The sequence below is a fragment of the Agelaius tricolor genome, unplaced genomic scaffold, assembly GCF_023055355.1.
Source record: "Agelaius tricolor isolate 1412-34295 unplaced genomic scaffold, bAgeTri1.0.p SCAF_9, whole genome shotgun sequence".
Lineage (NCBI taxonomy): Eukaryota > Metazoa > Chordata > Aves > Passeriformes > Icteridae > Agelaius > Agelaius tricolor.
This window is the reverse complement of record NW_027269269.1, coordinates 21,012,131-21,028,711: the sequence shown is the minus strand read 5'-3', so window position 1 is coordinate 21,028,711 and position 16,581 is coordinate 21,012,131. Positions and strand designations below refer to the sequence as shown.

General features: G+C 43.1%; 1 protein-coding gene across 1 annotated transcript; it reads right to left on the bottom strand.

Moving 5' to 3' along the window:
* Window positions 1–1,952: 1,952 nt before the first annotated feature.
* LOC139593185 (antigen WC1.1-like) lies at window positions 1,953–15,598 on the bottom strand. The gene is made up of 15 exons (XM_071433884.1): window positions 15,529–15,598; window positions 13,287–13,601; window positions 11,494–11,802; window positions 9,936–10,250; window positions 8,813–9,124; window positions 8,200–8,517; window positions 7,180–7,494; window positions 6,191–6,505; window positions 5,303–5,365; window positions 4,902–5,216; window positions 4,680–4,715; window positions 4,239–4,380; window positions 3,848–3,936; window positions 3,216–3,299; window positions 1,953–2,152 (listed from the first exon to the last, which is right to left on the bottom strand). The coding sequence occupies exons 1-15, from the start codon at window positions 15,596–15,598 to the stop codon at window positions 1,953–1,955; spliced, it is 3,198 nt and encodes a 1,065-aa protein (XP_071289985.1).
* Between the last annotated feature and the right edge of the window lie 983 nt (window positions 15,599–16,581).

Here is a 16,581-nt window from a genome sequence, read left to right as displayed (position 1 = left end):
AGTTTGGCTACAAATTTTAACACATTCCCAATATCAGTCCACTTACTCAGTCACACTGAGAATTATATAACCCAGCCACCTGGGGAGCACTCAGCTCTACTGGACCATGCCTGTGACATCAGTTGTTGCCATCTCTGAGTCTCCAAGGATTCCTTCTTCCTGGTCACTGCCTGGTGCACCTGGAGAGGAGAAGTTCTGTCCTGTGCAGATAATTCTGACAGGGATAAATAGCTTGCTACACCTTTTTTCAGCATAACATTTGTTGCCCCTGACGGTTTCTGCTGGCTTTTACTATTCCTTGCAAAAACTTTTTACTTTCCCAGTTTTCCTGTTAGTGAGCCAGGAAAAGTAGATTGCATGATGCCATTAAATCCCATGGGTGTATGTGTTTCCCTCCTTCTGTGCCTCCCAGCATGCCTGCAGCACACCTGTCAGATCTTGTTGATGTTGCTGCAGAAGAAATCAGCAAGAATTCCTTTCTCAAAGTCTTGGCTGAAACAGAATTTTGATGATTTTCTTGCAGTTCAATCTCCATTCCAAATAATTACCAGAAGCTGTCCCCATATATCTGGGAGAAAAAGCATAAATTTGAGATCTTTGGACAGTTTCTAATAAGAAAAATCATAATTTTAAAATTAACTCAGGAAAAAAAAAAGTATTTAAAATAAAATCAAAAAGTGTCCACTAAGTCTTAACAACAAGAAATTATAAGAGAAATTTCAAAGATCTTCTTAACTGCCATGCTTCCTTATCTTTTGTGTATATAATCTCTTCTCTGGAAATAACCAAAACTTATGCAAGCTAGTCCTAAATGCAGGTTGTTCTGGTTCTGCTAGTACAGGATTAGCATTTTATGAGCAGTGGTGTATTTCCAGAAGAAGTCAGTACAGCTCAGCAGTCTCTATCAGTGCCCCAGCTCTTCAATGTCGTCATAGCCTGTATCTTCAAGAGCAGGGGATGAGGATCTCTCAGCCTCAGAGGTCCTGTTTCTGGGAATCCAGTCTGAAAACATGAAGGGAAGAACACTGAGATAGATAAATGCACATCCTGTATGTATTACCTCTGTGTGGTTGTGCAGCTGCCAGTTGTCTCCTTCAGAAATTAGAACCTTAGATAGGAGTGACTGTGAAAGACCTGAGAAATGCTTATGTCACTCTGCCTTCTGCAGTGTGTATACATATCCAAGGATCAAACTTTATACACAATGTTAAAAGGAATGTATTCATGGGCTGTCAAAAAAAATCTCTAATGTCTCTCTAGTTACTTTGAGTCCTGTATTTTGATTATTTTTCCACATGAGATCTGATAAGAACACTTAAGAGACTACAGATGAAGGGAGAAACACTCAATTGCATAATTTGAAAAATCCATGTCTAATGATATGTAGTATTTTACAGAGCACTATTTGAAGCTGCATCAGGCATTGAGCCCTCTCAAGACTGTCATGTTGTTGGAAAAAGGGGAAGCATCATACGAGCATCCATAAACAGAAGGATATGGTGTAAGAGCTCATCCTTGTGCTCTACCTGACACCAGTACCATGCTGTAAAGAAATACTTTACAGTACCATGCTGTAAAGAAATACCTTAAAGATTTGGCTTATAGCAATTTTTAAAAGATACAGACCTACAGACATGGACTGAGTGGGCAGAGTGTAGAGACACATCATGGGCAGAGTGTAGACTACAAGGCCTAAGTAGAAAGTTGACTAATTTAGGTTGTGGCTGTGTAGAGAAACAAAATACAGAACAGAACTGAGGATAGGTATGTGAACAAACTGTTTTCCATCTTCAAGTACTTAAAAGGTTCTTACAAAGATGACTGCAACCCTCTGTCCCCATGGTCATTCTAATGAGAAGTAACAATTTTAATTTGCAGCAGTGGAAACTTAGGTTGGGTTGGCCAAAGGCAAGAATTTTACGGCTGTAAGGAAAGCAGAGCAGAGCTATAGATTAGCTGGATGTAAGAACAGAGAACAGCACTGCTCTTCTAGCCTCACCTGTCTGGGAATCCTTGTTTCTGTCACTTTCTCCAGGAATCCCAATGATTTCCTCTTCATTCTGCTCAGAAAGAGAAGCATCTCTAGGTCCAGGAGCTTCTGTTGCATCATCATAATCATCTTCCAGGGCATTTTCAGGCAGTGGAGAGGCCTCTGGAACAGTACAGGTATTGATTTCCACTAGGGAAAGCAGTAGCTGATAATCCAGCAACACAGGGCTGTAATACTGACATGTCTGTACTTAACTGGAATCCATCCTTCAGTAAATGTTACTGTGCACAGTTTTATTGTAAATACATATGCTTACCAATGATACATGTATAAACAGAAAAGTAAATCAAAGTACTCCTGTTTCACTTTTTACCTAGAAATCAATATTCAATCTGAATAACAGAAAGAGAAACTATTTAGAATAATTGTCTTCTCTATAAGCACTTCAAAGCTTTTTGTTTGTTTTTTAGCTTTTGGTTTGTAATGAAAAGCTTTTAGTTTGTTTTTTAACTTTAAAAAAGTCCTTAATATAAGAAAAGCAGTAGAAAATAAAGACATGGTGCAGCAGAGTCTGGGATATGGGCAACTGAGGTTCAGAACTGCTCGTGCCTTTGGCAATTGATCTCTTGGACACCAGACAATGGCTAACAGAGCTTTTTGATCAGCTCTTGGAAAATGTAGTTCTTCTCCAAACACTTGCTCTCCCTCACCTATTTCAAGTTATAAAAAACCCCAACCTACAAACCACATGTACCCCCCAGGCAAACCCCACAGCTAGGAATCTGTATTTTCTTCAGATCACTTGGATTAAGATCCCTTGATCAGCTCAAATTGAACACCACTGTTCTTATTTGGAATATGTCTTTCCTCTGTTTTAATTCTCCCCATTTGTCTCAGAAATAAGGCAACACTTTATAAGCTATTATGGATGCAATATCTGGGAGAAGCAGTTGTCACATTGTTGGATTCATGTGACTGGATCCTGTGAAGTGTCTGCAGAACTACCAGCAAACATTTATTTTGAATTTCTCATATAGAAGAGAAAACTAGCACTTGTATATGAGATTGTATGACACTCTTCCACCACAAGAGTTATACAGAAGATTTTGCATCACTAGGAAACATCACTAGGACATGAAAGTCTTAATCACTCATAATGCTTTGGATATTAAAAGTTACCCTGATTTGAGATCTCTTTCTTTGTACAAACCCTTTCTCACATTACCTTGAGTTGCTCCAGGATCATTTTCTTCATCACTGCCTGCTCTATAAAAGTGTTCCTTTGGTTTTGAGCTCTTTGAATAAGAATCTAGGCAAATGAGAACGACCATGATACCAGATTAAACTCTCCTTAAGTGCTAAAACTGCACCATGAGAAAAAGAGCAGTAACAGCATCAAAGTCCAGCATATTCTTTGACAGTCAGTATTACTTCTGCAAGGCTTACAATGGAATTACCAAGAATCCCTCAGGGGGCCCCATAACACCTCTCATGGATCATGGGGGAGGCATTCCACAAAGGGAGAAAAGCAATTCATGGGAGGAAACCTACAGGGACCCAGCTGCTGTGAGGGACATGCCAATAATTCCTTTATTTGTTCCTGCTTTAAATAATTGAAGCAAAAGGCTTTTCTTTGTTTGTTTGACCTATACTGATCTATGGTCTGTGGCTGCAGTGAGAGCTGCACAAAACAAATTGTCCCTAGGAAAGGAATTGACAGAGTCCACTGGGCAGGAAACTCCTCTCCTCAAATCCAGGAATTTTAAATTTCCCAGTAAATTTGGGAGCTGCAAGGTATCAGATTGGGATCAGAAAGGAGGAGCTTTCCCTTGAGAAAAGCAAGAAACACACACAGACCTGAGAGGAAAGTCACTCCCTGCTTTTCCCTCATCAGGTTATAATCAATCTCTTCATAGACAGCCTCGGAGAAGGGGTCATAGGATAGTCTGGAGCCTGAAAGTAAAAGGTAATGATCACTTTCACAGACTCTGCTTGTATTCAGGCTGGAGTCTTGAAAAGGAGAAGTACCTTACAGGGGCCTATGTGGCCTGGTTGGTACCTAGAAAGGCAGCAAGAGGTGCTGACTGAGGATAAGCACCTCTGGGCTCCTTTACTGTCAGAAAGTAAGGAAAAATCTCAGTGTATCAACAGATTTAGTTCATCTCAGTCACCCATCCCCACTGCCTCCCCAGCCTACTAAACATCTGGGGCCATGTAAAGGAGGCATTTCATACCAGTCCTGAGAAACCTACCTCTCTGCTGTGCCCTGGCACGTCGGATCTGCCCAGCAAGAATGGCAAGGACCAGGCAGAGAAGGGTGCCCAGGATAATGCAGAGGATGACAGGCACTGAAAGCCTTGTGCTGCCTGTGGCAGGGCGGCGGGGGCGATCTGAGTGGAAACCGAGAGGAAACAGGTAGAGAATCACGTGTCCCAAAGGGCTGCTCCTCTGCAGCCCCTTGCTGTGCCCATGGGCACAGCAGGGTGAGCCAGGGCACCTGCTGCTCTGCTATGGGTCCTGCTCAAGCAGATAAAATTCAGCAGCTGGGGGTGGTGCCTCTCAGTGTTCCTTTATGAAAGGCTGGAGGGAGGGCTTTCTGATGAGCTGAAATAAACTGCTGTTTTATCTGTTAAGTATCAGGGACATTAATTTGTCATTTGATGGGAGAAAGAAAAGAGAAAGAATTTACCTGCTCTCGTGGGTGATGCTGTTGTTTCTGTCACACCTGCAAAAGGAAGGTTAGTCCAGATTAAGAGGCAAGTGTGAAAAATAGGGAGAACATCTTCATATAATTTGTGATACTTTAGCAGTCAAAATTATGAAAGGGCTAGTCACTGGGAAGTACAACTGGCATAATGCTCCCCTACCCACCTCCTTCACAGGCCTGTGTAATAAAGGACTGGTCACTAACCAGAGCAATTCACAGCAGCATCTTCCTTATGATCACAGTTTTTGCCAAACAAAGGTTTGGCAGGACAGTCCCAAAGAGACAGCTCTGTTCCTTTACAGTGCACCTTCTCCAACCAGATGGGACCAGTCCCTTCCCCAAAGGCAGCCTCACTCAGAGCAGACACAGCAGATCCACAGCCCAGCTGCCTGCAGACAACATTGGCATCTGCCATGTCCCAGGTGTCATCGCAGATTGTTCCCCAGGAACCTTGGTGCCACATCTCCACCCTGCCTGAACATTCATCCTCTCCTCCCATGACTCGTAACTTCTCCCTGTCTGCAAAACACAGAAACCTTCTGTTTTACTGAAACAGCAGAAAGGTCCACAGAGACCAATAAAGAAAAACAAAGAAGTGAAGGTACCTGAACAACTTGTGGAGTTTGGACACTCAGCAAATGCAGCTGGAGATGTTGCCTCTTTTCTTCCTGCAGAATTTAAATATTGAAGTAAATAATTTAATTATTCTCTGAAAAAAATGAGGGAGTGTAAAATAGCTGAAAATTAACCATCAGGTTAATTATTTCCTGAAATATGTGTATGGCCTGTTTAGTTCTTGGCAGATGGCTGTTTGGCTGTTGCTGTGAGTAATAATCTTCCTGATGGGTATGCTTTCCTTCTTCTCACGAGGCAGCTGAAATCCCTTTCAGGATATCTGAATATTCATGTATATTTCATTTTTATATATTTTATATTATATTTCATTTTTATTTTATATTTTTATTGAATTTTATATATTTTCTTATATTTTATTATGTATGAATGCAGATATTGATACCCATAGGTGTGAAATACTGTCATAGGAGCAGGTATTAGAAATGGACCTTTAGAACCAAATGGATTTGTACACTTGTCCATGGCTATGTGTATACACAGATACATGTAGAAAACATGGAGAAACATGTAGAAACATAGACTTGGCTCTAGACCTCTTGGGAAGTCTCATCCTAGCTCAGATCTCACAGACTGACCGTGTATCATAGATTTTTGCATTAAAAAATATGCAATGGCACCATCGTATTAGGGAATTCCTTAGGATTTCACTGAGCCAAAGCACTCTGATAATCTTGTAATTTGAATTCACTCATTTAAGTCAATGATTTTGACAAAAAAAATGTTGCTGCCATTTTCATGAAACTAGAAACAGTAGAGACCAGCTAACAAGTGTACACAAAATAATTACTGTGACATCTATACATGCATGCATATGTTAATGTACATGTCTGGCCACATACAAATACATTTCTGATTACCAGTGCAAGTAATGTGGGTCTCTTCAGCTCGGTTGCTGCACGACTGAGGGTCCCAGGGGTCTGACTGACATTGCCAGAGCGAGCTGTGCTCCTCAGTGCACTCAATGTGGTCCAGCCACGTGGGCCCAGACCCTCTGCCGTATTTGAAGTCCGTGGCTATTCCTCCTCCATCTCCGCAGCCCAGGTGTTTGCACATGGTTGCTGCAGTGAGCAGGGACATGTGGTTGGAACAAACGCTCCCCCATGTCCCGTTGTAGAAAACCTCTACACGCCCAGCACAGTCGTTGCCGTTCACCAGCCTCAGAGCCAGGAAATCTGGAAGTGAAGGCATAAAAATGGAATTAGTGCCACAGACTTCTTGTGATGTTTCTTTCCTGCTTGTGTGATAACATGTTTTTTACAGTGCTAACTAGCTGTATTGGTTCTACCTGTATTGTGAAGCATGGATACTCCAGAGGCTGCAGTCCTTTCAGGCTTTGTTCAGGCTCCAGCATGGGCTCTAACAGGCCCTAACCCCCTTCAGGGGTCATCTGTGTTTTTTTCTACTTCTCTTTCATTTCTCCTCTCTCCTGCTGCTGCCATTCTGTCTTAAATATGCATGAGCAGAGCCACCATAAGCTACTTGGATTGTCTGATGCTGTAGTGCACAGTGGATTGTTCCTATTGGTTTCAGAGCCAGCTGTAACTGACTGGAAGGAGCACACAGCCCCTTGCTGTGGAAATCTTTACAAACTCCTAAAATTTATCCCCCAAACATCCTACTACACCATAGATTTTTTTTCTGTGTGTGTGTGTGTGTGTTGGTACATAATATAGGCTTCTGTAGATCCTTTGCATCTTGGTAGGACCAAGAAGATGAGCTGACCAACCATGCTTGTCATCAAGACAGGAGGAGGCTGTCCAAGCAAGTCCCCACTATTCTTAACTTCCCTTTTATACAACCCTCCTATTTGAACCCACAGGCTCAGAAAAGGCTTTTCCAAACACACCTGAGCACAGGACTCCAGCATCCTCTTTGTGCTGGCAGTTGTGTTGGCCCCACGCCCTAGAGGGACATGCCCAGAGATCGGATTCAGCCCCAGTGCAATTCACATCATCCAGCCAGATCTGCCCTGACCCTTCACCATAATGAGCAGAGACAAATGCCTCGATGGCATGCCCACATCCAAGCTGTCTGCAAACAACATTGGCATCTGATAGATCCCAGTTATCATCGCAGATGGTGCCCCAGATGCCATGATGATAAAGCTCTACTCTCCCGGCACAGCGGTTTGTTCCGTTCACCAGCCTCATCTGTCTGCTGCCTGTAGGAGGAAAATCCAGATGTCAACATGCAACACAACTATAATGCACAGGTCAGCATAAGGGCAATGTTTTTAAAGCACTTTTAAGACATCATGTTCTTGTTATATCCCAGTCCTTCTGCCATGGTTGCTTGGGCAGAAGTCCTGTGAGGCTAAAACTGCATAAAAGGAAAGGCCTACTCCTACATCAGGTGAATTTTTGAATAATTAAGCTGAGATATTGCCAGCAATAAGAGTATAATCATACCAAGTATATGCAGAGGTCACCTTATCTTAGAAAGCCAGACAACCTGTTTTCTGTTTGTACTCATTTAGTTAGAGACAGACACTGTTCCTGTTACAGATGGGTTGCAAAATCAGAGAAGAGTGAAACAGTTGTAATATTCTGTAGAATAGCTGCAAGTATCTATAAATATAGAAATGTCACAAAATAAAAGCTATTTAATTCTCAAGTGGCAGTAAGAATGCTTGGAAATCATAGCCAAATTAATGTTCTTATGGCTTCTGTGTTCTAATAGTTCTTTTTGACTCTGGAAGATAATTCTGTAAGAAATTCAGATGAAGAAAGCATTATGTAAATTACACTTGCTTCCTTAACTATCATCAAGCTCAGACTCATGCCAACTTAAGATCTGTGACACCACAGTGCAACATGGGCTGGAGAAATCCTAGGAAACCTTCTGTACCTTTCACACAGTGACTCACCTGAACAAATCACACCAACATCTTCAGAAACTCCCTCTGGCACTGTCTGATAATGGGAGGTGTTGCAGAGCATCAGCTGAGTCTCGTTTCCAGTACACTGGACACTCCTTAGGACAACAAGACCCGTGCCTCGCTCAGACTTTGGGAGGTAATAGGCTTTCTCAGCAGTTCCACACTGGAGCTGTCTGCACACCACATGGGCATCCCTAATGTCCCAGTTGTCATCCAGGACTCTGCTCCACACACCATGGAGGGAGATCTCAACTCGCCCAGCACAGCGGCTCTCACCCCCTGAGAGTCTGAGTGGTTCAGCAAGACCTGGGCTCAAGAGAGTTGGGAAATATATTGAGTGGCATCTGCTTATCTCACTGCAGTAGAAATAACTTGCAGGAAAGCTATGAAAGACAAATTTCTGTGCTGGCAAAATATTAATTCTCACCACTGATTAAGGAGACTGCCCCCATTAAGGCTTTGTTTGCTTTCATGCACACAAGGGCTTGCAAATGAAGCAAGAAAGGCTTCCCCACCTCAAAGACTAGATCCTGTCAGTGAGATCACCAGCACTGCTTTGGTCTGACGTTGCACCACCCATAAAAGGCCACTCCTGACTTACCTGAGCAAGTTACAGTGGCTGCTTCTTTGGCTGAACAGGTTGGATTGCCCAAAGTCACTTGAACACAATCCCACAGGCAGGACTCTGTCCCTTTACAGTGAAAAGCATCTCTCCATATAGGCCCATTTCCATCCACAAAACCTTCTTCCGTCTGGATTGATTTTGCATAGCCACAGTTCAGCTGATGGCAGAGAACACTGGCAGCTTGCAAATTCCAGTGGGAGTGGCAGAGTCTTCCCCACGTGTCTCCATGGCGGATCTCCACTATGCCAGAGCATGTGGTGCCATTCACCAGCCTGCCCCCTGGACACCCTGAATGTCGAGAAAGGGAATATTGGAGTGTTACATTTGCTCATGGGCAGGACCTGGAAGTGACTGAGAAATGGGAATGAGTTTTCCTTATCATTCAGTAGTGAAAATGACTTAACTGGGCCATACTCATAACTAGAAAATTCCATACTCATAACTAGACTTCAGTCCAGCCTATTTTACTGAGAAGCATGACTAGAACTCAGGATTACATCCCATTTGCAATTTTTAAAATCAGGGCATTATGGGTTGGGGCTCTGGGTGAACCAATAGACCTTAATGTTTCAGACCAATATCACTGAGGGCCTACAGCTCTGCATCCTTCAACTGCAGGTCCAAGTCCTCACTTAAACCTGGACCAGGAATTCAATCCCTGCCTCAAGTACATGACAGGTATAACTGTCTCCAGTCTTGTCTCATGCTATGCTGCTGCTCTCTCCAGCCAGACCCTACACCCTTTGCTTGTTTTGACTTCTCTGGGACTGCTCATAGACCTTATTACCAAAACCTTCCTCTGTCCTCTCTGAAGATGCTCTGGATTGTGTCTTGGTGGCAAGGACTCTGCCTGTGCTGTGCTCAGCCTCTGAGCCCAGCTCATCCCGGCTTGTGCAGCAGCCCTGCTCATGCTGTTACCCTACACTAGGAGCATTTCAGAGAGAGCAGCCCTGTGGTACAGGTGAAGTGTAGCCTTGACTCCTGTTGCAGCATCAAACGACAGAGCCTGACTCCACATATGCCCTCTGAATTTTGAGTCCATATTTTTCCTCAAGGAAGGAGTTTTTCAGTTCTCTTCTTAGACCTTTCCACTGCTCACCTGAACATACCACATGAGCTTCTTTTCCAGCAGGGCATTCATTCTGACCTAGAGGACGCACGGGACAGTCTCTCAGGAGTGAGCCATTCTTCTGGCAGCTGAATGTGGCATTCCAGACAGATCCATTTCCTTCCCCAAAGGACTCTCCACTTGGGATCAGTAGTGCAACTCCACAGTCTAGCTGCTGGCAGAGGATATTGGCAGCTGGTAAATCCCACAGGTAGTCACACAAGGTTCCCCATGTGCCTCCGTGAAGAAGCTCTACTCTCCCTGAACACGTGGTGTTGCCGTTTGCCAGCCTGTACCCACCGTAGCCTGCAGAAAGAATAAAGGAGCTTAGCAGTTACTTTTGGGCATTTTTGCTACTGAACTGAAAACTGTAAGAGAGGTCTCTCTATCTGCAAGAAACTAGCACTCATTTTTGTGTCAGGTTACTGGAAACCATCTTAGAACAGGATGCTGATAGGCCAGCTCTTAAAGTCTCTATTGTCCATGTTGTAGCCTGCACTATATGACTAAAAGACTTTTGACTCTTTAAGTTCAGTGTCTCCTCTCTGCTCTGTTCTCTCCTCCCCTCACAATACTGCTGCTACCTTACATCTTCTCTTGCAGAGGCAGTTTCAGCACTGCCTTGCATGTGAGGAACTCAGGGTAGGAGCAACTGGTATCACTCTCTCTCCCAGTAGTTGGTCATGTCACATTTCCTGGTAAGCAGAAACTGCAGTGGGGAATTCTCAGCTCTCATCCATGCCCCAGAGCAAAGCTCGGAACACCCCAGGCCATAACCATCAGCATACTGACAATAAATTAAGGGCAGCACGGATGGTGCTGTGGTGTCCTACTGCCAGCCCCATGCAGTCCCTCTCTCTTCTCACACTGTTACTTTCTGCCCTTACCTTGTCCTTGCATTGTACCCCTAATGAGCGCAGGATTTCAGCCCTGAGCCAAGAGTATTGCAAGATAGAGGCAGGAGCCAAGGCCTGTTAGATGCCTTAGCTGAGGTGTTTGGCTGCCACTGGTCACAGTATCCAAGGCTGTCTTGAAACAGACTGTAGCTGTTTGGGCTGGAAATGGACATGAGTTCCAGCCCTTTTACAGGCTTGTTTTGTGTCAAACTGTTGCCAGGAGCTCTGCCCCAGGTTTAGTTTACCCCTTTAGAACTGTGGCCTCAGGAAAAAGGTGTTTGTTAGGCCTAACCTTTACTTTTTCAGTGGATGGCAATACACAGCTGTATTCAGAGCTCCCAGCAGCCATGACTTTGTGGAGTTCTTAAGAAGGGTTAGCATAAAAGAAATAACAGCCCTTTTGAGATCTCTTTGTGGTAGTGGAGTGATTAGAACAGCCCATGTTAGATGCAGACTCTCAGTAGAGTGAGTGAGACAGTGTGGGACTGCTCTCTGTTATTTTCTGGTCTCCCTTGAATAGCTCAAGGCATGGTAGGGGAAACATCCAAGGATCCTGAGGACCACAGAAGTGTACAGATGCTCTGAACTGTGGGTTAATAGGAAAAAGGCATATAGAACATGAGTGAATTATGTCCATCAGTCCAAAGTCTCACCTGAACACACAACAGTGGCATCATGAGAGCACGTGTTAGTATGGTGCATGCTCCTGGGACAGTCTGCAAGGTGAGCCTCATTCCCTACACAGTGAAACTCTTCTTGCCAGATCAGCTCATGTCTGTCTCCAAAGTGAGTTCCTCTCAAGGTATCCACAGCCTGGCCACACTTTAACTCATTACATATAACAGAGGCAGTTTTGAAATCAATGTGTGAGAAACAGACAGTGGCCCAAGTTTCTTCTTTCTTTACTTTCAGTTGTCCTGAGCAGGCAGTGTCCCCTCCAGTCAGATGCATATCAGAGAAGCCTGGAAAAAAAAGCCCAAAAAACAAGAAATCCAGCATCAAGGGTTGGTTGTACTGACCTATTTTATAACTCCTTAATGGGAAAGACACATTTCACTGCTCTGAGGATCACTAATACTTTTGAATTGTGACTGGGGCAATTCCTGTATAGCACTGATAAAGAAGAAAATGGTGTATGAGATTGCTTATTTCTCAGTATGTGAAAATACAAAATCCTTGGGAAAGAAGGAAGGAAACTTTGAGCATCTGCCAATGATCTGCAATCCCGAAATAAATAGATAAATAGACAAATAGCCATTTACTAGTGTGTGTCCTAGAGACCTCTATTTCAATGAATAGGAAGCTGAAGGACCCCAGGAAGAGGAAACAGGAAATGTTGCACCCAGTTTCAGAATTGCTAAAAAGCCAGTCTAGAGATCTGCAGGCTGACCAGCCTCACTTCGGTACTTGAAAAAACAGATGGAGTGAGACTTGCAGAAACTTATTTGTGGGCACAAGGAGATGAATGGGAAGAGTCAGCATGGTTTTATCAAGCATGTATCATGCCTGTGGGACTGTAATGCTTTCTCTGATTAAAATGGATTTATGGATGAGGGGACAGCAGCACATGCCCTTTACCTCACATTTAGCACTGCCATTCACACAATATTCTTATGTCCAAGTACTAGGATGCTGCTCTCTGGTTGGAAGGACAACATGGTTAAGCAGCTGATTGAATGCTCAGGCTGAGTCATTAGTGAGTTGCACTCTACCTGAAGACTGTCAGCAAGTGGAATTTCACTTGTTGGGTCTTCCCAGGGGCCTGTTCTGCTCAGTGTCTTATCTTCATGGAGGTGGTGATGGAGTACACTCTTATGATTTTGGGGGGGTGGGGACATAACCACAAGGGCAGAGCTGCCATTCAGAGAGATCTGGACAGGCTAGACTAATGGGCTGACAGGAACCTCACAAAAATCATAAAAGGACAAATGTAAAGTCCTGAAGCTGGGAAGGAAAAACTTCTTGCAGTGGTTCTTTATCCAAAGAGTAAAATCCTGCACATCTTGCACAGGAAGCAGCCAAACAGGTATTGGTCTTTTTTTGCCAGTGCAGACTGTCCTGTCTTAGCCTACCCGAAGATCTGGAGAAGAAGGGCAGTTGTATGACATAACATTGCATTTTCTTGATTCTCTACCTACACCTACTGTTTTAGCCCCAATTCCTTGTCAAAGACAAGTTCAGTTCTGCTCTCCCGTTACCTGGGAGAACTGTGGTAGAAACAAATAACGGGTTGGTTTCTTTCTGTTCTATGTAATTTAATATGCTCATTCGATGTCATTGCTGTGCCCAGGCAAAGTCACTTGCACTCATAGTCAGCAGAAAACTTAATGCTGGAGCAACTTGCTTTGGATGAGTAGAGGGAGTACTTGGCTTTATCAAACTAGGACAAAGTTTGATCCTAGGCTCGTATCTTTTTTCTATTATACAAGGCTGGATCACTTCTTACCTGAGCAGATCACTCCAATATCAAAGAAATGAGGGCAGGTAAAAGCACCCCATCCTGTATGTGAGCAGTTCCAGAGAGCAGATTCATTACCACGGCAATCAACTCGGTACAACCACGTTGGTCCAGTTCCTTGTCCAAAAGGAGCTCGATTTAGGGCCTTAACAGCAGATCCACATTGCAGTTGCTTACAGACAACCTCAGCATCCCTTATGGTCCAGTCACCATCACACACTGTTCCCCACTGCTCCTCGTGTTTTACTTCCACTCTCCCAGAGCAGGGGCCAGTTCCGTTTGACAGCCTCAATTCATCAGTGCCTTCAGACAGAGCAAGGTTATAGAAAGGACAGAGCTTAATCATGATTATCTACTGCAGATGTTAATGAGATCATTACTGCTCCTTATTTACTCTTACATCAGAATTATTTGGTTCACCTTTCTAAAGAGTCCAACTTAAAGAGTGTTTTTTTGCAAGGAGTTATGTCTGTATTTACAAGTTTGAGCTAACTGCACTGCTAAAATGTAAATTATTTCTAATGACAGGCAAACTTTCTCTTTTACTGACTTACCAGGGCTGGAAAATGCTGAGTAAAGTCCCTTTGTGCCTGCAACATGTTGTCTCAGAGGGGGCATAATCTTTCTGTAATAAGTCTTGTAAGTCTCTAGAAAGATATTCTGGAGAACAACCCCCAGAGTATTAGTCCAAAAAAGAGTTTTCTCAGCTACAATATTTATACATTTTAAAGGGTAATGAATTCCAAGAAAAGTTGAATTCCTAATACATTTTTAAACGAACCAGATAACCAATTTCTATTAGCCATATCCAGGGACAAAACAAACATCTCTTCACCCAACTGTATGACCTCTGTGCACTTGAATTTTTAAATAATTGTACATCTGATGTTTTCAACGTGTAACAGCATGCAAGACTGGATGCAGAGGTAGGCTGAACCCAATTGACAGATTTCAATATTTCCTAATAAAAGCTATCATTTGCTGTAATCACTCTTCTGTGAATTTTTTATGATATGTACAGGTACAATTTTGTATTTCCTCACATTCCACAGCATGTCCCGCAAGTACCTTCACTGAATTCAGTGGTTTAGTGTTCTGCTTGGCTGAGAAGGCATGAGATTTTTCTTGCTCCAGCTGAAAACCCAGTTCTTCTCATAGGAAAAGATGAGGGTGCACCATGCATTCCCGTCTAAGAGGAGGTTTCAAGCCCAGGCTGGCTGCCTCAGGGGCAGATTTCCAGCTCACTCCTGGACAGCTGTGACTCCTGCACTGCTCTGCACAGTGCTCTGTGCCTGGGGAACATCAGAACACCTGTAGCAGCCTGGAGAATGCAAGTGCTGCTAGATCAGAGATGAGGGTGATAGGGTGCTGATGATGGTGTCATTGTAAAGCTACTGTTGTCTGCATCTTCCAGTCAGTTACTGTGCCCTGATATTAACACGGAGTTGGCAGAAAAGTCACTCTCATTTGTGCAGTACAGCTCAGTTGACACTAAAACATCACTACAAAGGTGTCTAAATAAAAAAAGTTTCATATTATGAAAATGTACGTCAAGAGTGCCTCCTGTTCCCTGCCCTGAACTTTGACTGCATCCACAGAACTGGTGAGAACTTTCAAGACTAGGGCCATGCTATAGCAAAACACCAACTCCGAAGTCTTGTTCTCATCATATGGGGATGAGACCACCACCACAATGCCTTAATGTCACCTCCATGTGTGGAGAGAAAAAAATGAGTTTTCCAAAATCTGTCTCTCATCACCGGCATCAAACATGTACACATAGCTCCAGAAGTGCAGAGAGACAAATAGTGATAAGCCTCATATACAGAGGAACAACTTAGGAGATGTTGTGTTACTCAAACTCCACCAGGCACACGGGTAGAGCTACATCATTTTAACTGGTGTCGAGCAAACATCTGCAATTATTAATTTAATCTACAAACAGTTCAGCAGAAGAGATAAGACAGTAGTAAGAATACCCACCTGGATTTAGTACAGCTAAACTGTTTACAAAATTTGGACTTGAATTCTTATGAGAATGGCCAGTCACTGATACTTGAGTAAAATACCAAACTTTTAGAAAAGGCTTACCCTTCCTTATCTCAGAAACATACTTGAACACCATTTTGTCACTTTGCTTTAGAGGTTGTTAGAAGAACAACCTATTTATATTAAATTTGCATACTTTTTTTTATCTCATTGCCTTTTGCAAAATAAAGTATGTACTTACCAAGGGAGACCTGAATGGAGATGAGAATCAACCACAGCACTGGAGCAGAAAGAAGTCCTTCTGTTGCCATCCTGACCGCAGATAGATGAAACTTTACTTGCCAGGCACTGCCTAGCTAAAACTCTGGCTGGGCATTCCGGTATCTCACAAATGACTACGAAGGAGGAAATATATAGATTCACATGCCAGCATGAGCTACCTGAAGGAACCAATAGAAATATTGTTCACCTTTTTAGACGTTATCAGCAGATTCATCTCCAATCTGAAGGAGCCAAAACCTCCAATAAAATTCAAAAACTATACTTGTGACCTTATATGAAGCATGATTGCGTATCTGGTGTCATCATCGGAATTGTTTTACTGTGGGACCAACACTGGTGGCACAGGCAGAGCACAGTGCAAAGTGGTTATTTCTCACCTGAAAAAGGAGTATGAAAATGTAGAACACTGGTCATTTATGAATCACTTCAGAAGAAAAAAGGGAAAGAAAATTCCTTTAATTTGTAGCTTACCTGTCATATTGGAAGAAATTGCACTCCAATCAACAGAAATGGTGTTTATCACTAGAGGTGAGTAAAAAGCGATATCCTCTCTGTGTCTGGGGTAGGCTTACGGCTTCCTTATTTGGGCATAACTTTTTGGGCAGAAGTTCTTAAAAAAAGATCTTCCTTAGGATTCAAATTACAGGCCTTCCTGTTTCCTCTGCTGAGTTTCTTTTTGTTTCAGGTGACCACTGCTAGTAATTCTACCCGCACTCTCATTCACTCAAGAATGGCAACTTTAGGGAAATAAAGGCTGTTGTTAATTAAATAGTGGCTACTTCACTCATTCTGACAACTGGAACAATTTGCAGAATGCTGTTTGTGCCAGTCCAAACACACATTCCCCTTTATGACACTGACAGCATCCTCCTTTTGTCTGATGGTATCTATCTGCTCTTTATCCAGAATTCTGAGTTCAGTAACATCCATGCTGTTGGGTCCTTAGAACACCAATCTTTGCAACCTCTTCCCCTTCTCACTGGGCTTTGCTTGTTCAAGTTCTGTGTAACTT